Raw genomic sequence first — 25,597 nt, forward strand, 5'->3', positions numbered from 1 at the left:
AAGGACTAAATTATAAAAAGTGCAAAAGTTGAGTTCTACATGTTAGAAGTGTCTAATTGTTATGAAATTATAAATTGGGGGCCCTTATAGGGTAATTAGACCATTAGTTAATTGATGGACAAAAATAGACATAAGAAATGGGTGAAATAGATTTTTTTTTAAATGGGGGCATTTTAGTCATCTGGAAATAAAAAGAATAAAAAGGGAAAAATATGGCAAAAATCATCATCTTCTTCATAGCTTGTTGCCAAATTTAGAAGGACTCCATAGCTAGGGTTTCATCACTTTCTCAAGCTCATAGTAAGTGCATCCTAGCCCCGTTTTTAATGTTCTTCGCATTTTTGAAATCCTCGTAGCTCGGTTTAGCTTATTCTACCATTAATTCATGTTAGGGTTCATATTTGGAAATATACCCATAGGTGAAATGTGTTTATTTTGCTGTTTTATGGTAGAATATAAATCTAGGAATTATGTTAAACAACTTTTGCTAAGCAATTTTAAGTGAAAACGGGTAAATTGACATAATCGGTAAAAATAATTAATGTTCAAAAGTGTGTGTTAGAGTGAGAATTTGATGTTGCCATAGAAGGGAAAAATGTTCAGCGTGTCATAAAACATAAGAATAAGAGATGAAGTTTAATTTCCGAGCTTAGGGACAAAAGTGTAAATATGCAAAAGTTTGGGGGCAAATTTGTAATTTTTCAAAAAAGTTGGGTGGAGGACTATTTTATTAAATGTGAACATTAAAAGAGTTAAATTTGCTATTATAGATCAAGAAAGACGAGAAGACTACCTCAAATGGAAAAAAGAGAAGATAGTGGAGTAAATTGTAAAATTATGATATTTTGCACCGAGGTAAGTAAACATGTGAATTAATGCATTATTTTGATATTATCTAATATATGTTGAGATTTAATTGAACATAGAATAAATACTTGGTATAGAAACTAAAAATGTGGTTAAGTTGGGAAAGGTGGTAAAGTGATGGAAAACGAGGTTTCCGGTTGAACACTCAGAATAAGCCGGAGTATATTGAATATAAAAGGATTTGCTAAGTGTTGATTCCCCGATTCATTGGTGGTTGTTAAGTACTGATTGCACCATATTTTAAATGTGAAGGGGGTTGCTAAGTGCTGATTCCCCCAAGGGGTTGCTAAGTGCTGATTTCCCGAATCATTGGTGGTTGCTAAGTGCTGATCCCACCGTATCTTAAATGTGAAAGGGGTTGCTAAGTGCTGATTCCCCGAATCATTGGTGGTTGCTAAGTGCTGAATCCACTGATAACGGATAACATTCCAAGTGTTCAACTGGAAAATTGGAAAGGTGAATATTTATATATGGTGGAAAAGGTTATGTGAGGAATATTGGGTTTGATACTTAATTAACCCATGTGTAAGGTGAAAGGAAATACCAAAACTTCAAAAGAGCAAATTTAAATATAAAACTGTTTTGTATAACAACAGTTGGGAAACTTTGAAAAATCACCATAAATGGTGGAAAATGAATTAGAGGCTGAATAATATATGAAATTGAATCTGAATGAGTCTATTTTCATATGAAAGGAACAGAGCAAGCAAAGGAGTTGTATATTTGGGGACATTTAAATTTTATTGAGACAGGGTTGGATTGATTTTGAAATCCTCTGTTCTAACTTTTGAAAATCACCAAAAATTGTAAAAAAAAATGGCTTGAAATTTACATTATTGAATTCCTTAATGAGTCTATTTTTAAGAGAAATAAACGAGAACATTGTTTGAATTTTGTACAGGGAGATAAGTAAATTTTAGTAAGGAGAGGTCAGAACTGTCGGACAGTGAAATAAAGGAATATTTAGAGAATAAACTGTACTAATTGACTAAGCCAAAAATTCTTAAAATTTTATGGAAGAAAGGTATATGAGTCTAGTTTTGGGGAAAATTTACGGAACTTAATTTGGAGCCCTGTATCTCCAGATAAAAATAAATTGGTGACCGTGATGCAAAAAAACAGCTTGCTAGAAGTTGAGCAAACAATGAAATTTATGTGTGGTTAAAATTATGTTACTTTGTAATCATGTGAGAAATTTATTTATTTGTCAAATGTTTACTTACTAAGCTATATGTTTACTCTTCTTTATTTTCCCTTGATTATAGTGACATCGATCAGCCCGGAAATTGGACGAAGTCAGAACGTCATCCACACTATCATCATCTTTTGGGTATTTTGTAACCAACACTTTTGAAACATGGCATGTATAGATGACTTACTGTGATGTGGTATGAGTATGTATATAAAATATTGTTCGGTTTAAAATGTTGGTGTTTATTGTTGGATAGATTGTGTATGCACATATATAACTGTATTTGGTTGAAATGTTGAAATCGTTTGAAATTGTGATATGAAAATTTGCAAGGGGTTTTCTGTAAAAATAAGTAGAAATGCTACCGAAATTTTATAAAAAAAAATAGTAATACCTCATACTCTATTCCGTCAAGGAATACGGGTAAGGAGTGTTACAATCGGGATCTTGAATTGCGAACGCGTGTATCGTGGTTAGACAATCGATAAGGGTTGGTTTGCATGTCGTACCAAAATCAACTATGAAAAGAAGAATTTACGGTTAGGACGTTCTTAGCCACTGTAACTAGCTTATTGTTTGGAGGAGAAAACTCATTCTCGAAGATCGATTTAGAAACCGGAATTCACCAAGTCTAGGGATAAGGCTTTATAATTCTGTTTACAGAATTCAAATTCATTTTCTAATTTTATTTTATTTTCGATTTACATGATTGTTAATTTCTGCTATCTCACTTATTTAATTTCTAGACATTTTCAACTCCCCTAATTTAATTTATTTCTTTTTTAGTAGGTCCGTTTGGAGTCGTGGGCATGACTATTGCCACGATTATCAACACGAAAGAAATTCTGCTCACAAGAAAAACACGAATGTTGATCATAATTACCAAGCCCTGTGGACTCGACCTTACTACTCTTTACTACTATTTAGAGTTATTTTATCGTAGAAATTTTTATTTGGTGGTTTCGACGCCTATCACTATCTAAATAAATAATAAAATCTTAAAATAAAATAATTATTCTCTAAATTAAATACAAACAAAAAATAATAGTAGCATACAAATCATGTCAAAATACAATAATAAATAATATGATAAAACAATTCATACAAAATTAAGCACACTCTATCTCTTTATTCCCTTTCTCTTTCTCTCTCCCACAGGAAAAGTAAAAAATAAAACAAAAATATGGGACACATGTAAGATACACAAGTAGAGTCGGTATATGAGTCTCGTACACCATTAATAAAGTAAAGAGTTAATTTATTAGTATCTTGAAGAAAAAGCTAATAACTAGTACAATAAATTGCTAATCACACCATTGACTTAATGATAAATTTATAAGGGTTTTAATTTAATTGATAAATTTGTGTTAGATACACAATTATAATTTAATTGTTGATTTGTATAATAAAAATACAACAAAATTAGAAATTGAGAAATCATCAGTTGAGAAACCGCCTAAAAACAACTCGGTAACTTTTCATTTTAACCGCCTAGAAAATTTTTCATTTTAACCTTTTAAAAATTTTAAAATTAATAAAAGTTAAATTATATTTTTACTCCCTAAAAATGATAAAATTTTGATTTAATCTTCAAGAAATTATTGGTTAATATGCTATACAACAATAAATAAATAAAATAAAAGCCTTTAGAAAGTAATTAAAGCATGGATATATCAAATATACTGGTAGTTTATTTTAAGCAGAATTGGGGATACAAGTATCCTATATGATAAATATGAAAAATTAAATATATAAAATGTTTAACCCATGATAATTTTCTAAGTTTATTCGTGAGATTAAAAAAATTATATTCTGTTTCAAATACTAAATCTTTAAATAATAATCCACTATTATTACTTTATTAATTTAAGAGTCATTTGCACCAAATATCCCCAAACTATGATTTTTATTTTAAATTAGTCCTAAACTTTAAAATATTCTAATTACATCCGTAAACTATTAAATTTATATCAATTGGGTTCTTTTGTTACTAAAATCATTAATTTAATTATGTTAAATGACACATCAAATCTTATGCCACATAATTTAAATGAAAATTTTAAGAAAAAATAAATATTGCAAAATGATGTTTTGAAATCTTAATTTTGAGGTTTTCAAAACTTTTACAAAAACTTTACCGTTCACTTGTTTCAGTTTTACCTTCTTTTTTTCCCTTTTTTACTTTTATGCAGCAATGTTCTATTTCTTCAAAATTTTATTTTAATTAGCTATGTAAAATTTAATGTGTCATTTAACGGTTAAATTAACAGTTTTAATAAGGAAAGAACACAATTAATATAATATCGATAATTCTAGGATGTAACTAGAATGTTTTGGAGTTTGAGAACCAATTTAAAATGAGGGACATAGTTTGAGAACGTTTATGAATTCTCTAATTAACTAAAATTTTATTTAATTATAAAAATCCCACTCAATTTATTATAAAAATTTTGGAATTCTTTTTTATTTATATTATTATTTTTAAAATTATGAAAAATAAAATTCCTAGATATATATATGTTTAGAATGAACATGGACACATTGTTATCTAAATTCAAATAAATCTGGACAATAGTTCATTTAAGTTCATTTTACACGGAAATAAAAATATATAAAAGTTTAAAAAATTAAAGATTTTCTAAAATACCCATAGTTTATTTTATAGTAATACTTTTTATGTTATTATTTTTGAAATTATAAAACTATTAGAAATACATGTTTAGAATTAACCTAAACAATTATTTGTTGTGATTCATTATGCACATGAAATTACAAAAATAAAAATCCTAAGATTTCTAAGTTTCTTTAAAGAAATAGATATTGTAATAGGCCATTTTAGCCCGGGTCCAAATGCATAAACCTGAAGATAAAAATACAATAAATTACAGACCCAGTTTTAAACCCAAAACACCCCGACCCAATAACCGAATTATAAGCCCATTTTTTTGACCCAATTGCAGGGCCCAACTGGCCTAAAGTCACAGAAACCTTAAGCAACAGATAGCCGAGACTGCTTGCCCCACGTCGTCCTTGCACACCGCAACTGCCCACGTTCTTCCCTCGCAATAACTGTAACACCCCCTAACCCCAAACCGTCGCCGGAATAGAGTTACGAGGCATTACCGGACATATCAGGTAATTTACGATAATTCTTAATTAAATATTAAACACATTAAGATAAAATCATAAAATCATATAATATTTTAGTAATTGACTTCATTCTTTTTTAAAAAAAATTAAAGACATTTCGCTTGTTTTACATAAAACCCCGCAATTAAAACCATTTCATTTTCAAATCACAACCAATTCAACCAATTCAACCAATTCATTTCACATTCTCAATTTCTATTCCAAATACTTTCTAATCAACTTAATCAACATAATATCAATTTAAATTTAACAATATACTAAATTAAATAAATATAGATAAACTTCTTTCATTATAATTCATAAACTTATAATACTAACATTTTCAACCATTTATATTAAAAACATAGTAACCTTTATACATGTCCTATGTACATGCCACATTACCAAGGAAAATTATACATCACCAAAAGTTTGCTGAAGTCGGGTCTGGCTTTGGATGCTGGTTCGGTACTTGACTTCTACAACTGCAAGACGGAAACAACTGTCTGTTGAGTATGCATATACTCAGTGGTATCACTATAATTCAATTTATAATTAAATACATTAAATCACATACATACTTTTTATTCAATTATCACTACTAATAAACAATTCAACCTTTTTATATTATCAATTAATTAAATATATAATTATCATTCTTATTTCTTTATTTCAAATTTCACTCTTCACATATACTATGTTACTCAATTTAATTTTATCACCAATTTATTTCATTTGCCCTATTAACTCGACTCGCCTCGGCGGATACACGGATTCCAACCAAACACACCAAGATATAAGATCGATAATAAAGATAAAGATTCAACACACAAAGTGTTGAACTCATAATGATAAGATAAGATTCGACACACAAAGTGCCGAATCGATAATAATAATGATGAGTCGGCACATAAGTGCTCGATCAATGAAGTTTAAAATACTCCGTACACTTCCATATCCTATGGCATGCCAACTATATCCGACTAGCCCGACTAGTTAATAGGGTATTTAATTCACTTTTCAGTATAAATTTCCATCTCAATTCAGGATCAATTATAATTCCTTAATTCAATTGGTTTCACAGTATTACAGTAATTCTTTACTTGATAATTTCACAATTCAATGCATTATGCATAACAATATTCAGTATTTTCACAATTCACTCAGTAATCAAAACAATATCCAGTATTCCATAATTCGGTTCAGTATCAGTTTCAATTTCATTACTACATTATAAATTTATTATTTATTAAACATTTACCTTAAAATACTTACCACACATAATTAGCAAATTAAACACTTAATAATAATAAAGTTTGAATTATAGTGATACAAACCGTAATTCCCGTGTCTATTCCTCGTCCACTTTTTCTTTTCCTTTCCTCGTGGATGCTTCGGGTGCGATATTAGCAAGTTAAATTCCAAGCTTTAAAAACCCTATTTTCCCTTTTTCTTTCTTTTTCTTCTTTCTCTCCTGTTTCTCCTCTGTTTCGTCTCTTTCTCTGTTTCTTTGTTCTTTCTATTCTGTTTCTTTTCTTTTGCTTTGTTTTTATTTCCTTTTATTTTATTTACTTTATACTATAATAATATATTTATTCTAAATATCTATTAAATATTCAATCATATATTCACATTTGTACACCATCAACACCATACAATTGTCACTATTTAATTTGTTTATCAAATAAAATCTCATAATATAATTAATTAATTAATTAATTAATATCTTTTACTTAAATTTTAAGTAATTAATAATTATAATACAAATGTATATTTATACATTATTACACTTGTACCATCTTATCACCGACATTTGTCTTAATTTTAATTTATTCCATAATAAAATAATACAATTAATATAAATTGCAATTTAAATAAATAATAATAATAATTATTATTATATACATATAATATTTATATATAACTTAAATAAGTCTTGAATTTAACGCATATATGCCGCTCTCTTTCCATGTAAGTGGCTTAATTGCCACTTTAGCCCTTTTACTTTCTTTTAATTTATAATTAGACTTTCACTCTTTATTCGATTTGATCTTTTCTCCTAATTATTCTTAATTAGACTAAATTCACCTAATTAAGCACTCAACTAAACTCATAATTACTTCTAATAATTATTTATGACTCAGTTTACTAAGACGGAAGCCCGATAATATACTTTTCCGGTGCCCACGGATTTTGGGTCGTTACAATAACGCCCCACGTCGTAGCAACTCCCGCACAACGCCTACACACCTGCAAACCACGAATAGCATTAAGAGGATATACACAGCAAAAAACTTGTAAAACGGGGGTGGGCTATATAAAGGGAATTGATTCTTTGTATAAGGGTTAGCAAGTTTTTGTATTGAAAATTTAAAAAAGAAATACCAGAGAAAGAAAAAACATTTTGAAGGTGACGAATTCGGGTTTCTTTTCCTTGCTTCTTTTTACTGTTTTTATTCTTTTATCTTGTTTTTCTTTGATTTCTTTGAATAACAAAAAAGGATAAGGGGAAAATAGGAGGGCTTACTGTTTTTTGGAGGCGATTGAAGGCTTCTTTTCGCCGTTGTCTGGTCGGAGTCGGAATGGCAGAGAAGGGGACTTTGAGAGAATTTATGCGCACTTTAAGAGGGGTGAGGGAAATGAGTTTAGGGTTTTAAAATGGGATTTTATAGGATTCAAAATGGGCCATTTGCACTGTTGGTCCTTTGTTTTTTTTTTGGTTGATTAAATCAGTTTTTTTATATTTTTAAATTAGGCAATATATTTTAATGCTGTTTTAGTTCAATCCATGTTGCTTTGCTTGATGCTTGAGCGATTTGGATAATTTGCTCTTTTGATCCTCCTTCATTACGCATGATTTAATTTGCTCCTTTTCTCATTGTCAATTTTCAAATTCAGCCTTTAAATTCTATTTATTTTCAACTTAATCCTTAATTTGTTATGTTAAGTTTTTTAAATATATTATTAGTATTGTTTATTTGTACCATTATCACTGTATTATTATAAGTACTTTTGATTTTTATTATTGTTATTATTATTATTTCAATATATATGTATATACGCATAGATATCATATAATATATGTGCATATATTTTAAGTGTTTTAAATTCATATACATATCTTATATTTTATTATTCTTTTATTCTTCTTAGTTTTATATACATATATATACGTACATATATTTCTGTTTTATAATATTTTTATAGTTTGTTTTATGTATATTTTATAGTCCAAAATATATACATTCTTTATAATATATATATATATATACATACACTATTTAAAATCATAATAAATATATTTTATGCATTTATCCTATATATATATATACATATTTTCATAATTTATTAATATATATTTACTTTTTTATTTACCTTTATTTATTTCCATTTTTTAGATACCTATACATATTTTATATTTTATTTTCATAACTTTTGTATGCATATAATTTAAAATTAAAGTATTGGTTTTATATGTACATTATCATTTTATTATACTTTTTAAAGAAAATACATTTTGATTTTGTCAAAACATTAAAATCATTTTTTATGATTCAAAGGTTTTCAAAATAAAAACGATATTCAAAGTTAGGGATTTTCGAGGAAAATTGAGCCCTAACGTATTGGGTTCCGATTTTCTTTGTTAATTCCAAATAACCGAGAATATCCGTTATTTAAAATATATAAGTAAAAATTATTTTTGGGAACTTAATTTGTTATGTCCTAACGTATTGGGCATGACATAATTGCTTCCTCGAAACGAAATTTACTTATAAGGCAAAAGTGATGTTCAAAATTCAGGGATTTTGAAAAATTGTACCCTAACGTATTGGGTCTCAATTTCTTCACATGACTTGAATAATTGATTATCCTTTTCAGATTTCATCATTTGAATTTTAAAAATCTTTTTAACCCTCGACATTAAGACATCAAATAATCAATTTGGTACTGATTTTTGGGCGTTACGAGGGTGCTAACCCTTCCTCGTGCGTAACTGACTCCCGAACCCGTTTTCTCAAATATCGTAGACCAGAGTCGTTTTTAAGGTGAGCCGATCACACCTCAATAAAGGATCGGTGGCGACTCCAATTTTTGTTTTTTTTTAAAATCGACAACTAAAATTTTTTGTTTTCAAAAAATGGTTTCGACAGATATATTTAAGACACATGTGAATATTGTATTGGTTTCCAGCATAAAATTATAAAATTTAATGGCACCAGCCATGTACCTAAAAATTAGGTATAAACTAAGAGAAATTAGGTATAAATTAAGTACTCCAAGTTGAAAGGCTAAGAAAAAACTGGAAATTAAAATGTTTTTACTACTGCCACAATAAATATAGTGCATGGGTAAATAGTTAGATAGGGAAGAGGATGACTCTCATGCAAAGTAATATTGTATTGCATTTGTGGTCCTATCATTTTTTTTATTATCAAAATCAGTATATATCAATATTAATTTATTTTGATAATCGTTTTAAATTTATTGATATTTTTTAAAAAATATTTAATATATGTATATAAAATATTAAATAAATTTCAAGTATGAAATATTCATCAATTATATAAAATATTAATCAATAAACTATACAAATAAAAAATTATTTTTCAACAAATCTTAATATTATCTCATTAATTAAACAACAAAATTATCCAAAATAACTAAACATATATTAGATGAAAGGTGCATAAAAACTTACGCACGAAGCCATGTTCATGAATATTTAAGCTTCTCGCGCGCCTTGTAATTGTTATATAAAATTTGATAAGCCGAAAAATTCCATTGTTTACGTTTCGTGGGAGCCGATTATTTTCGTGTAACTTATGTATCATATTTGCTTGATTCTATCTTTGTAATTGTTGATTTAATTAATGGTTCAAAGTATTAAGGTGTTAGGTACTAATTATGAATGTTGATTAAACAATAATATAAAATAAAAATGCATGGTACATCAGATATGTTATAGTAGGGGAAAGGACAGTTTCATCCGTCTCGTAATAGTAGTAGCTACAATAGATCTCAAATTTTAGGGTGGTGAAGCCTCTGTGCTGTTGGTTACTAGCATTTTGAGCCTGTGCCATTTGACAATGAAAGCCTTTTAAATTTGCGTAACATAATATAAATTGCTATAAAATTATTGCCTCATTCAAGACAAAGAATTGGTATTCCTTATATACGGGAAGAGGTACTTTGTATTGTGTATAACAGCAAGCAATTAATATGGATTTCTTGAGTTGCTTAGTGTACTTTGTTTTCTACTTGATCTTGTTTCAAGCTTTCCATTTGATCACAAGAAGGAAATTGGGAAGAACCCACAAGCTCCCGCCCGGTCCACCAACAATTCCAATCTTCGGGAACCTCTTTCAGCTTGGTGATGAACCCCATAGGGCCCTTGCCAAACTTGCCAACATTCATGGGGACATCATGACTTTGAAACTTGGCCAAACAACTACGCTAGTTCTTTCGTCTGCAGCCATGGCCAAAGAAATCCTCCAAACGCACGATGCCATATCTTGTAACCGAACCGTTCCAGGTGCCCTTCGTGCCCTTCAACACCACGAAACCGGATTGCCTTGGATGCCTGTTTCAACCACATGGAGAAATCTTAGGAAAATCTGCAATTTGCACATTTTCGCTAGTCACAAACTTGACGCTAACCAACACTTGCGGCGTAGCAAAATAGAACAACTCCTTGCTGATGTTCGTGATAGTTCACGCGTAGGGGAAGCGATCGAGATATCCACAGTTGTTTTCAAAAGTACGCTTAATCTTTTGTCCAATACTATTTTCTCTATCGATTTAGCTGACTCTTCCGATAGTGCTCTGGAATACCAAAAAATTGTGCTAGGTGTCAGGGAAGAGTTAGGAAAACCCAATTTTGGTGATTATTTCCCTACTCTTCTTGATAATCTTGACTTGCAAGGAATAAGGAGGCGAATGTCGATTCATTTTGGGAAGTTGATGAATATTTTCGATAAACTGATCGATGAGCGGTTGGAGTTGAAAAAGATGGATGATTATATATCAACTAATGATTTATTGGATATTCTTCTTCAACACAGTGAACAAGATAACAACGAAGAGCTCGACAGAAATTTGATAAAGCATTTGATTCTGGTTTTAACTTCATCTCCTTTCTGTCTTTTATTATTTAAGTTCATAACTTGGTAATAAGAAATTGTTTTGAAACAGGATTTGTTGATAGCGGGGACGAATAGTACTTCCAGTACTTTGGAGTGGGCAATGACAGAATTATTCCATAACCCAAAAGCTTTACGGAAAGCTCGAAGAGAACTGCAACAAGTAATTGGCGAAGGGAACCTAGTGGAGGAATCCCACGTTACTTGTTTACCTTATTTGCAAGCAGTTGTTAAGGAAACGATGAGATTGCATCCTCCAATTCCTTTGTTACTTCCTCGAAAAGCTCAAGAAGATATTGAGATTCATAATTTCGTGGTTCCAAAGGGTGCACGACTGTTGATCAACGCATGGGCTATAGGTAGAGATCCTAATTTTTGGGAGGAACCTGACTTGTTTCTTCCAGAGAGGTTCATAAGATCAACAATTGATGTTAAAGGAAGGGACTTTGGACTCATTCCATTTGGGAGTGGACGACGAATTTGCCCTGGATTGCCACTAGCCATGAGAATGTTGCACTTAACGTTGGGTACACTTATTTATTCATTCGACTGGAACTTGAAGATGGAGTTACACTTAAAAGTTTAAACATGGATGATACATGTAATCTTGTTCTACAGAAAGCTTGACGATTAAGAGTTATCTCACGTTCAATTTAACAATATTGTGTTGGATTGAAGAGAAATAATTGGAACATAGAGAATAAGCTTTAAGATAGCAATAATGTAACACCCCAAACCCGGCCCAGACGTTATGGTCGAATCTGGCGATTTCACATGGAAAGGGATTTGAAGACAAGATTGTCGAGTTTAAAAACCATTACAGTAAGTTAGCTTTTATTTAATTCGAAAAAAAATAGTTAATTTGCTTTAAAACTTGTCTCTTAGCGGAATCTTTTGTAACCAATTAATTTAGGGAAAATCGTTTCTATTTACGACAAAACTTAGTTTTTAGAAAGAAAAAAAACCATGTTTGGTGGAGTTGCAGTTTTTAAAAAAATCCATAAAAAATAATATAAAGTCTCAAATTTAAAACTAACCAGTCCATAGTCCAAAAGATACATCAAAAACCCCCAAATAAGTAATAAATTCTAGGCATTAACGGAAAACAGTCTAAAATTTATGTGTGGCCACCGTCGAGTCCTTCGCTGCACCGACCCGTCAAGTCTGGGGATTACCTGTACAGATTAAACAGAGAAAGGGTGAGTTTTCGCAAACTCAGTGTGTAATCCCCACAGAAAACATGCATACAGATAATTAACAGAATTCAGTTAGATACGGTCTGGGGCCTATGCCCATCACATAATCAGTTTGGGCCTTAGCCCATTTAGATACAGTCTCAGAAAAACATTAGGGCCTTGACCCATATCAGATACAGAATACAGATGCAGTAAATCAGAATCCTACCCACCAGCCTCTACACACCATCTCCGTCCAAACACACCATGTCGGGATTAAATCAACTCACTCATCCCTACACACCATGCTGTACCGAAATGCGGCACATAATCAAAAGGTTGCAGCTGAGCTGCCAGATAACAGACTTAATAGCCTTTCAAACACATCCTCCAAATATCATCAACCCACCCCGATACAATGCAACATACAAAATATGTCATGTCATTGTGCAATTAATAGTACATACATTCAGATATCATAAGTCATGCTCAGTATAGAAATCAAACAAACAAATCACGCATATAGCGGTCTAAGTAAAGCTTACCGACCCTACAGTAGGTCCACAGTCAACTTGAGTGACCCGTGCAACCTTACAGAACTTTTCAGAAAAATGGGCTCACACGCCCATGTGGCCCACTCTATAACAGCCCGGTTTAGACCCTAGTTGGACAGTGGTTTCGGGACCACAAATCCGAGTCTAAAAAATATTTTAATATTATTTTCTGTTCTTATAATATGTGAATTGATATGTGTGAAATTTTCGTAATTTAATTTATTTGTTGGAGTGCTTAATTTGGAAAAAAAGGGCTAAATCACATAAAAGGTAAAAGAGGCATTCTATATGTTAAAGGTGTTTATTTGCTATGATTTGTTAAATAGGTCCTTATAATGTTATTAAACAATTAGTATCTGGAGTGGACCATTATGGACATATTTTAGTTTATTATTATGTTTTATAATTAAGGTTAAAATAGTAAATAATAAAATAACATATAACAAAAGTATATGAAAAACAAAATAAGCCATGCATAGTTCATCCATAGCCGAAACATCAAAAAGAAAAGAAGAAAGAAAATAAACTTAAGTTCGGCACTTTGGAAGTTCAAATTAGGTATGTGCTTTACTCGGTTTTTGATAATTTTTACGTTTTTGAGATCGTTGCTTAATATATTACCTAGCCCATGTGTTAATTTTTGGAGTTGTTGATGAATTTGAAATTTTCCATTGTTGATAATGTGATAGAATTGTTGTTTGATGATGAAAAATAAATCTTTGATGTTTGATTTTCATGTTTAATTAAGTGATTTTTGATAAAAATCTAAATTAGGGATTTATTTGTGAAATTTGAAAATTTAGGGGCTTAAATGTGAAATAAATGAAAAATATAGGTTGCTATGGACTATAGGAAGATTCGGCTAAGACATAACTTTGATGAATTTTGTGTATTTTGTGATTTTTGGAAGTAGGGACTAAATTGAAAAGAATGTGAAATGTTAGGGGCTAAAATCCAATTTTCCCATTTATGAGATTTTAAGTAAATTTGAATGAATATATGGTTAAATAAGTTAAATTTGTATTGAATTAGATCAAGAAAAGTAAAAATCGGATTTGGAACGAGGGAAATCAAAAGTGGTCGAGTAGTCGTTCCGTTTTGTTCGTCTTTGTCTGAGGTAAGTTTACAAGCAAATAGACGTTGTAAATTTTAAATAAATATTAGTTATATATTGCTGAAATGAAATATGCAAAAATATATATGGTAGATGAATGTGTATATGTTTGAGAAGCAGAAATGGATGTGAATGTGATTTGTTGATATTTAGCACTGAGTGTGCGAAACTAAAACGACGATGTATGAATAACGGGCACTAAGTGTGCGATATCGAGACCAATTTGGTTTAATGCGAGGGCACTAAGTGTGTGATTTAATTATGGCATTCAACTAATTATTGAGCACTAATGGTGCGGATCCAATAAATGATAAAAAAGGTGATCAAACGAGTTAATATATTGGGTTCTAAAGTGGTAAGTGTGATATATGTAAATACATGTTATTACAGGTATGTAATAAGTTAAATACTATATGATAACAAGGTAAGTTGGCTACTTGATTTGTGATACAAATTATATATGATGCAAATGAAAGTATACGTGTGTACGAAAGTCTATATTTGGCCAAATGGTAAGTATATGTGATATCGTAATTGTATTTATATGCATTTGTATATGAATGAATGCATTCGGTAAAGAGTGTGTATGTGACTTGAAAGTGAAAAATAACTATGTTATTATTTACATGTGTATTCGGCCAAGTTGAATTTGATTCATAGTTACATGTTTGATATTTAAATTTTGCAAGATCGAATGTGTATATATGAATACGATAGCATTATTCGGTTTTGTTATATTGAATTTTTAACGTCATTGAATTGTTTATCTGCTTATGACTTACTAAGCTGTGATAGCTTATAGTGTATTTGTGTTTTCCTCGATTTTATAGATTTTTGAAGCTAGTTACGGGCTCAGGGATCGTCAGCGAAGTCAATCACACTATCGTCCATTTATCAATACTTATAAAAGTTAAACTTAAAACCTATGGCATGTATAGGCTATACTACCCTTTTTAATATATTTTGAGTGATGTGTATATATGTAATAAGCCATGCGAAAAGGGCTTGTTTGTTTTGTTGTGTATAGTTTCATACTTTGATCAAATATTATGGTTGAAGATTTGGCTATGTTTCGTAAATGGTTGAGACTAATATAAAATGCTTTGACTTGATTTATTATATATGAGAATGAGTTGCTAATTTAATATGTTATATAAAGAAAAGTGTTGTTATGTTTTGGAAGATATCGTGTTTTGATAATTATGCATATTGGTTGTGATAGACAAGTAAAGTTGATTGATATGATATGATATATGTGTAAGCTATGTTTGAGATCATGGATGGATATATCTTTATATTCGTAATTGAGATTTAATTTGGATTATCTTTTGCTATGTGAAAGTTGTATAATGATTTGCCATGAATATATGGTAGTTGGAATTGGTAATTTGCATAATGAGTTTTGTTTATGGAACTGGTCTTATAAATAACCTTTGATACATTGGGGAATAAATATTACTAGCATATATATATAGGATCGGCTTTAGTATGTTATGCATGGAAATGTTTGAGTATTGGTAAATTTGATATTGGTTAAAGCAAAAGTTTTAAGCATAATTGTATTCGCTAAAGCTTGAGAATTTGACCATATGAATAGTAACTTTAGTTATTTGATGAATAAATACCTATATGCGATTTTGATAAATGGTTTTGAGTATTTGATTAATAATGATTGAATATACTATGAAGGTATACAAATGCTTATGACATATTCAGCCTAATATATATATATATATATATATATATAATTGTTTGTATTTACAAAGGTTTTATATTATGTGCATGTTATAACATAATGGTTACATGTAAAATATGTAAATTTTTAAATGTGAGTTTTATATACATAAATATATCATTGTTGTTTATAATTGGTTGGTTTAAGAGTTTGAACATGTGTATATCTATGATCGTTCGAAATTAAGTCTAGTTCGGTAATTCCTCGTAACCTTATTTCGGTGACAGTTACAGGTTAGGGGTGCTACATACTTGGCCCAAATTGGCCTTGGCCACATGATCTATTTTTAATGTAACCCGTGCTAGTTAATTATTTATATATATTTTCACTATTTACTTATATGTTCCTTCAAAGTTGTCTATTTGAGTCACTGTTACTAAATTATTTATATCTTGAGCTACAAAATTCTGAATTAAGATCTGGTTAATTTCTTTGAAACTAGACTCAAATACCTTTTCTACTATAAAATTTTCAGAATTTTTGGTTTATCCAATAAGTATAGTAAAATCTTCAAACTTACCCTTATTCTGCTGTCTGACAGCTTCATCCCTTCTTTACGAAAAATTAATTATCTCTTAGTACAAAATTTGGATGATGTTTCCATTTGTTTCTATTGAAAATAGACTCATTAATAATTTAAACATGTAAATTTTAACCCCTAATTACTTTTCTCCAATTTTTGATGATTTTCCAAAGTCAGAATAGGGGAACCCGAATTCATTCTGACATTGTCTCACAAAGTTTATTAACCTCATGATTTACAACTCCATTACTTATACCGTTTCTTCGATGAGAAAATAGCCTCAATAAGATTTAATTCCCTATCTTATTCATCCTCTAATTTGATTTCCATAATTTATGGCGATTTTTCAAAGTTAGCCTATTGTCGCTGTCCAAACAACAAGCAATTTTGGCTTTTCGCCGAATCCTTTTTTTTTTTTGCATTTCGGGTACGCACCTGGTTTTGTTTGATGCTAAAATAGTCTCCGAGCACTCCAAAGCCTATAATCAAGATACTCAACATCAATTTAATGGATTTACAAGCAAATTGACAACCAAGAATGAATAGAAACTCAACTTATCACCAACGATAACCCTCCGTTTAACTATTGTTAAGACGAGAACACCAAATTCACCAGTCTGAGCCTCCCCCTACGCCCAAATCGCAGAGAAAAAACATTACCACTTCAGTTGTTAAGAGATTCATGACAGAAACGAAGAGAAATACTTACCGAAACTAAGTGAGCACTAACCGCGTGCGAAAACGAAGGAAAATAAATGAATTAAGGAAAAATCAAGAAGAAGAAAAAGAAGAGAAGGATGGAAAAACTCAGAGAATTTCAAAAATAGGGGAGGAAGAAGAATAGACGGTAGAATTTTTTTTTTAGAAAAGAGAGTCAAAATTCGGCTATGGGAAAAAAATAAAATAAAATCCCGATAACCCCCAAAATCCCTTAATCTTCTCCTCTAATTCCCACTACACATCCAATACTCAGAATCCCCCTATTACACAACTCTATCTCGAAATCTGAGCAAAAAAATAATACCCTTGGCTATATAATGATTTGAACACAAGACCTCCACCATAATAACATATCATTTAACCACCAAACCAGCATGCCCATTTTAATGTAATTTACCCAAGAATCAAATAAAAGCCTCGTGAATAAGGGTAAGGCCTAATTCATTCAAAATACCAAAATTTGCCCAAGCAAAAGCTTGAACTTGAGACCTTCTAAACATTCTTAGAACACATAACCACTAAAACTGACAAATATTTATGTCATATTTTCACAATAACAAAATTATAAATTTTGGGCGTTACAAATAATTTCGAAAATTCTATTGTTTACCTAAAATTGAGTGACTATTAATGTAATTTACCTTAAAAACAACTATAATATTTGATTAATATTAAAAGTAAAATATGGTCTTTTCTACATAAACCTCGGCATCCCGATTTTCTTTTAACAATACCATGTTAATTATTTTTATCTATATCTATTGAAGAGCAATAACTTGATGACAAGTTATTGTCCAATTATTTTATATTACATTCCAAGTTTTCAAACAATGTGAGCAATGCTAGCTTCCATCAATAAAATAAAAACCATGGATACCTATTCACTACCATTTGATATGCAGCAGCCAATATTGACATTTGTACTCAACAAAGGTTCATTTCGTCAACAGCCAAAATATCACTGCCACGACACACCTTCTAGATATATGTGGATTAAACAAATTTTCCCAATTGTAACTTACCCAAGGCATAAATGTAAAATCCTACTTAAATTACTTTCTTTTAAGTTGATTTTTTTGTCATACTTAAACTATTTTTCTTAGTTAAATTATAGTACTCCATTAATTAAATTATTTCAGTCATTATAAAAAAATCTGTAACATGAAACAATTTTTAACTAAAAATCCAGAAAAATTTAAATATTATTTTCTTATTTTTTAAAAAATTTATAAACATATTCTTTCTCTTGAAAAATTCAAGAACTCATTGAAACTCATCTAAATTCAACTTTCGACTATAAAACCCATATTTTGGCAAGCTTCTTTTCCGTTTTAAATCTCTATTTTGATTCTTTTCTCATACTGATTCAAAATCTATTAGAAACATAAAATATATAGACTTTTTAGCACATTTTAAGCTCTAATTCATGCAGTTTCATAATAAATTTTGTCTAAATTCACACTTCAATTATAAAATAATTAATTTGTACTTAAATTAACATATTGAATTTTAATTATTTTTATAATAATTTTTCACAAATTTGGTTTATTTTTGACAGTTTTGTACAAAAGGTGAAAGTTGGCTCGGCAAACACCTCAAAAGGCTTGAACCATTGGAGAATTTTTGCATCATGTGAACCAAGAGCAAGGCTGAATATTTTTTCAGCCAAGGATGGTCCAAATGATGATTATTTTACGTACTTTATATTTAATTTTTATCCAACTTAAATTGGGTTAAAAATTAATATAAAGCCTGAAGGAGAAAGTGACACAGTATACTAAGCATTGAAGACTGATCCAATAAGAAAATTGGCAGCCCAAAACCGTCCCAATCAACTTATTTAGCTGATTTAATTACTTGCAAAACAGCCCTCAAAGTTTCCTTAAACTCCATTCAAACTCTACTTTTTATGCCATTGAAGATTTGCCCCAAGTTAAATTTAGCTTGTGGTATGGCTAGCCAATGAAGAGTATGGCTACTAATTATTTTCTATTTTTAGCAACCCTTCCCACCTATAAATACCCATCTTTGTTATTTCATTCAACATACCTCTCATACCTCTCATCCCACACATCTCTCTCTCTCTTTCACTCACTTTCTCTTATTGTTTCCCATTTTTTCCCTTCTACTTTCCTTTACCGATTTCCCTCTTAGAAAAGAGTCTTTCAACCACCTTGGGTAGCAACATTCAAGTGCTTATAGAAGCCTTGGAACAACAAGAATGGGCGAAGAAGGAGAGGAGCAAACTAGTCTTGTAACGCCCCGGAATTTTTATTTTTATTTTTGTTCTTGCAAAGGTGTGACACTACTGTGTATCTGCTTTAGTGGTAAAGTGTTCTGGGTGTCTGAGAGGTCCCAAGTTCAAGCCAGGACTTGGAAAAATTTTGGTATTTTTATGAATAATCTTTGTTCAGTAGGCTTTTAAGTAAAAGTTGGCAAATAATTAATAGAATGGGCCTGCTGGTCTGGTGGATAAGTGGAGTGTTGGTGTGAAGGAGGTCTTGTGTTCAATTCTTTGTGATGGCATGGAGACAATGTTTTTGCTCCAATTTCGGCTAAGAGTTGTGTTGGGGCAAAATTCTGAGTAGTTGTGTTTTAGTGGGTTAATAGAGAGTGATTTTAGGAGATAATGGGGGAGAGGTTATCAGAAAATAATCTAATTATCTTTTTGTTCCAAAGAAAAAAAGGTAGAGTTTCGGTTTTCTCTCTAATTACCCAAATTTTTTTTGACGTTTTCTTCTTCTTTTTTCCCTCCTCTGCCGATTATTTCCCCTGGTTGCTACCAAAATTTCAATTATTTTTCCCCTTCCGTTTCTTTCTTTATTTTCCAATTGATTTGGTTGTTCATCATTGGTTGCATGTGTTCGGTAAGTAATGGTTTTGTCTATTGTTACTCATTCTTGGTTAATCTCTAAAACGGGAATTCCTTTTTGGTGTTAGGAGTTAATCAAGGGGCTGGTGGTTTTGAATCGACGCTGTGATTGTGCGAAGTTGTGGTTACTCAAGCAAGGTAAGGGTTTTGTTAGGTTTTTAGTCGAGTTCCTTCCAAAATTAGTTGATTAAAAATGAATTAAGTGATTAATCTGGAGATTTGTTGGTCGATTTTTAGGTTCTAGAGGCTTAGGAGTGCTTACGCATTAGAAACGATACCAGGTGTGTACCTAAAACACAGAAAATGGGATTTGACAAAAAGTCAAAATTGCTTGCTGTTGAGAAATAAGAGAAAATGATGTGAAAAATTGTAGAGAAAGGAAATAAGGGTGTTATAAACTTGGAAATCAACATTCTGCACTAAAATAGTTTTGGATAGCAACAGTAGTCTAAATTTGAAAAATCATAAAAAATAGTGGAAATTGAGTTAGAGATTGAATAAAACATGAAATTAAACTTTATTGAGTCTAGTTTTTCATGGAAGAAATAGTGTAAGCAATGAAATTATAAGTTATGGGATATAATGAATTTTGTGAGACAATGTCAGAATGGGTTCAGGTTCCCCTGTTCTGACTTTGGAAAAATCATCAAAAATTGTAAAAAATAATTAGGGGCTTAAATTTATATGTTTAAATCCTTAACGAGTCTAATTTCAAGAGAAATAAATGGAAACATCATCCGAATTTCGTACTAAGAGATAAATAATTTTTAGTAAGGAAAGGTTGAAGCTATCAAACAGCAGAATCAGGATTGATTTGAAGATTTTACTTTACTTATTTGATAAAATATAAAATCTAAAAATTTTATGGTAGAAAGGTATTTGAGTCTAGTTTCGAAAACATCAAGCGGATCTTAATTTGGAATTCTGTAGCTCAAGATATAAATAATTTAGGGACAATAACTCAAGTAGAGAGCTTTGAATGAACATATAAGTAAATAGTGAAAACATATATGGATATTTAGCTAGCATGGGTTACATGAAAAATGGATCACACGGCCAAGGCCAATTTGGGCCAAGTGGACACAGGCACACACAGGCGTGTGGGCCCATTTTTACCGAAATGTTTCTAAGGTTGCACGGGTCACCCAAGTCGACTGTAAACCTACTATAAGGTCGGTAAGTGCTACTTAAACCCCTAAATGTGTGAAATTGACTGAATGATATCTGTATTGAGCATGTTAATATCTGAACTGAATATATGTATTGAAATTGCATAATAGCATATCATCCATTGTATGTTGCATTGCATTGGGTTGGGGGTTGTTATTCAGAGGAAGTGTACTGGAAGGCTTTAAGCCTAATTTACTGGCAGCTCAGCTGCAAACTAATGTTTTCTACCGCATTCAGTACTACTTGGAGTGTAAGGATGGGTGGACTGATTATATCCCCACATAGAGTGTAGGGTTGGACGAAGATGGTGTGTAGAGGCTGGATGGGTAGGATTTTGCTCTTGCATAATCATATCGCTTCGACATCTTGTGATGGGTTAAGGCCCTCTTGCATTTTTGACATTTGTCTTGAGATGGGCTAAGGCTCAAATCATCATCGACATCTTGAAAAGGGCTTAGGCCCAATACTGTTCAACTGTGCACTGTGAATACTAATTGTTTGTTTGTTTCTGCGGGATTACACACTGAGTTTATGTAAACTCACCCTTTTTGTTTAATGTGCTTAGGTAATCCTTAAACTTAGAAGGATCTGTGCAACGGAGGGCTCAGCGGTGACCATAGAAACTTTTTGGACTTCATGGTTTTCAATTTATGTGTTATGATTTAATTATTATTGATTATTTGGGTTGTAATTTAAGGACCCTCTGGGACTTTGGTTTTAAATTCTTGGGATTTTATTTATTTATTTTACTTTATGGATTTATACCTGCTGGTCGTAGAAAATTCAGTTTTCAAAAAGTTAAAGTATTTTCTAAACACATGATCACTTAGACTATTTTATTAAAACTTCCGCAACGAGGGATGTTTCAAAACAAATGTTTTAAATGAATAAAGACGACTTCTGTAACACCCCAAACCCGGCCTAGACGTTATGGTCAGATCTGACATGTCACATTGAAGTGTCTTTCGAAATTCGGACTCATCGGTAAAAATTTGTTTCTAAGTTCTAAATAAACCCCTTTATTATTAATTAACAAATCACTAGTCAAAACGTTTGCCTTTTTAACTACTATTGTTATATTAAGTTAATTTAAAATCGCGGAAGCTTTTGAAACTCTGTTGTTTAAATCTCGTGTCTTTGAAAACAGTAATATTTTGAAAATTTGTTTTCACCTAACTAGCAGTATAAAATATGTAAGTAAAAGCCCAATTAAAAATTTAAAACCAAATTAAAGGCCTTATTACAAAAAAAAAAAAAACCAACTTATAATTTAAAGTAAAATAAAAGTAAGTGTGAATAGCAGCAATTGTGTGGCCACCTCCGAGTCCCTCGCAGCACCGAATTATCTATGGCTAAGGATTACCTGTAAGTAAATAAAAGAAAGGGTGAGTTTACGAAACTCAGTGTGTAATCCCCTGCCAGTCAAATAGTAAACAATATACAATGAATGATCTAGGCTCGAACCCTATTCAAGGATGGCAGACACCGAGGCCTTAGCCCAATCTGATAACAATGTGGGCCTTAGCCCAATACAGAATCTGTATGGGCCTTAGCCCAATATAGAATTAGTGTGGGCCTTAGCCCAATACAGTAATAGTGTGGGCCTTAGCCCAATACAGAATCAGTGTTGGCCTTAGAACAATACATAATCAGTGTGAGCCTTAGCCCAATACAGAATTAGTGTGGGCTTTAGCCCAATACAGTAACAATGCAGTGCAATAATGCAACCCATCCCAATCAGCCAACACACCACTCTGTACCACCAACACACCATGTAGGGATAAAATCAACCCACCCAGCCAACACACCAATATTGCAGCAAAGCTGCCGGTAATAGTATCACAGCAAAGCTGCTAGTAACAGTATATGTGGCAAAGCCACCAGTAGGTTCACAGTCGTCTTGGGTGACCCGTGCGACCTTAACAGTACACTACACTTCCTCTAAATATAACAACCCAACCCCATGCAATATGTCATGCTCAATCATAGTCATACATATCATAGATCTACATATCCTAGTCCAGTATTTGCCATAAATCGTAGATTTCATCCGTGTTGGGCCCATAGGCCCAATGAGTTCACACGGCCCATTTTGGACCAACGTGGCCCATTACGGCCTAAGCTGATGGAAATGCTCATGGAGGCCTCTACAGTTTATCATCCATGATTCGCAAGTTCAGCTTTCCACACGAGCGATCGCACGCTCGTGTGGTCTCAAACGTCATATTTCAGCTTTTCGACTTTTGTCGTTCTACAGTTATAGTGGGGAGTTTACACACCTGATGCGATTTGCAGATTCCTTTCGATCTGGACACTCTTATTTCTCAAATCAATGATCATCGTACCCTTGGTTCCCAGGCAATGTGCCAATCAACCTCGACCACCATGAGTTAGGAATAGAAGCAATGCAGGTTCGAGAAAGTGACGAAAACCTTGGAAACCTCACCGATCTCCCCATTTAGAACAAGGAACAAATGAGATGATATGTATATATCTCTCCACAACAACAACCTCCCCAAATCTCTCCAAATATCCCTCCCCAATTCTCTCTATGACTAGTTCAAACATCATTAAAACTCTCCCCCTTAGCTGTGTTTCAGTCCAACTCTACCACCTATCCAGCTCAAGCAGCAAAATAAATATTGCATTGCACACCCCAGGACTTGAACTTTACACCTCACATTTACATACCACACCACCTTGCCACTTGACCATAAGCTCTTTTTGTGATATAAAAAAAACACTATTACTTATAAGGCCTATATGCCAGTGTCCATATTCATTTAAGAGCAAAACTAAAAATTCTGCAAAAGCCAAGACTTGAACCCCCTGACTTCTCAGACACTTCCAAACACTCCTAAATCACTTAAACACTGAAGCAAACATTCATTTATGTCACTTCCTTGCACAACTAACTAATTATGTGCAATATCCTAACTGATCCCTTCTTCAAAACCTATTTCTTCTAGGCCCAAAATTCCGGATGTTACAACTTCCTAAATTCTAACAAAGGTTTACTAAAGATAATAACATGGAATGTTTTCAATGTAACAACGAGGTTTCAAAAACACTATCATGTGACATTGCCAGATACGGTCATAACGTCTAGGCTGGGTTTGGGGTGTTACAAGTCTGGCTTGGAAGAAACACTGAATTTGATTCTAGTTTTCTATCCTTTAACTTTCCTTGTTGTTGTTAGGAACATGTCTATGAATATTTGTTATGTTGTTATTCTAAATTTAATTAACATTACTTAAATTTAATTCGTGTTAGGTTGATTGCATTTCATCTACTTAAATTATTAAAATCATGTTTGTGTTGTTATAGGTCTTGGTAGATTGTTTGATTAAGTAAAACCATGATTATGTTATACTTGCATTACAATTGTAAGGTAACTAATGAATTAATTATTAATCGTATTGAAATTGTAATTAATTGACACAATACTTAATCAATGCATGTTTAATCTTCTAAGATAGTGAGGTTAAATTAGCGACGATATTAAATGGTACATTAGCCTTGCATAACTTGCAAGATTGTTGTGATTAAACTGTTTCAATGTAGGAATATATTGTTACTTCACTTAATCTTTTACTTGCTTATTTAAATTGATTAATTGTTTGAATTGACATAGTAATATGTTCAAAAGATTAGTTAATTTAGTATGTTTGTATATGTTATAGTTAACAAATTGCCAAGTTGTCATTAATTTATTCGTAACAACATGAACATTGTTCGATGAAGTAAGGGAAATTCGAAGGAATTCATACTCAATGTTATTATTATTTTGAATTTTTTTCTTTCTTTTTATTATCTGAATATTCTGGAACTAAGACCATTCCAATGCTCATTTTCTCCATACTTAAACTGAACCAACAATTAGGATAAGCACGAAAATGAAAGCTTCTATGAATACGGGTACCCCCAATACATCGAAACTCATTGCCTATGGATAAAGAAAAACCATTACAACATCAAAAACAACAAAAACTAGAGAAAACATATAATAACATATTTGAAATTGTAACAAAGCATCGCCCATTGGTTCTATACCCTATTCATAACTAGAAAGTTTTTCTGAACCCTTTCTAATCGGCGATAAAACTCCAGAAATTAGAAATGCCAAAATAGGAATAGCACTTGATATTATTCGAAATGCCTAGAAAATATCATATTCGTAAAGCAAAAGCATAGATGAACTCCTATGAATGTGAAAAATAGATCGGATTAGTCGCTTCGACCTGGAATTCATTGTCAAGTCATCTGCAACTGTTTGTTTAGTCAAAACAACAATTCAGTTTGATCGAATCATCTAGTTTCATTTGTTTGTTGTGTTTCCATGTTGCGTTTTAAGATTTATTGATTGGAATTAATCCTATTTTATTTACATTCCACTTATTTTGATT

At 31.5% G+C, this 25,597-nt stretch overlaps 1 protein-coding gene across 1 annotated transcript; it reads left to right on the top strand.

The window, feature by feature from the left end:
* Window positions 1–10,209: 10,209 nt before the first annotated feature.
* On the top strand, window positions 10,210–12,268 carry LOC105792148 (geraniol 8-hydroxylase). The gene is given in 3 exon segments (XM_012620562.2): window positions 10,210–11,305; window positions 11,381–11,879; window positions 11,882–12,268. Coding segments are annotated over 3 exon segments (1,470 nt in total). The 5' UTR covers window positions 10,210–10,408; the 3' UTR covers window positions 11,956–12,268.
* Window positions 12,269–25,597: the final 13,329 nt, after the last annotated feature.

This window comes from Gossypium raimondii, chromosome 8 (assembly GCF_025698545.1).
Source record: "Gossypium raimondii isolate GPD5lz chromosome 8, ASM2569854v1, whole genome shotgun sequence".
Lineage (NCBI taxonomy): Eukaryota > Viridiplantae > Streptophyta > Magnoliopsida > Malvales > Malvaceae > Gossypium > Gossypium raimondii.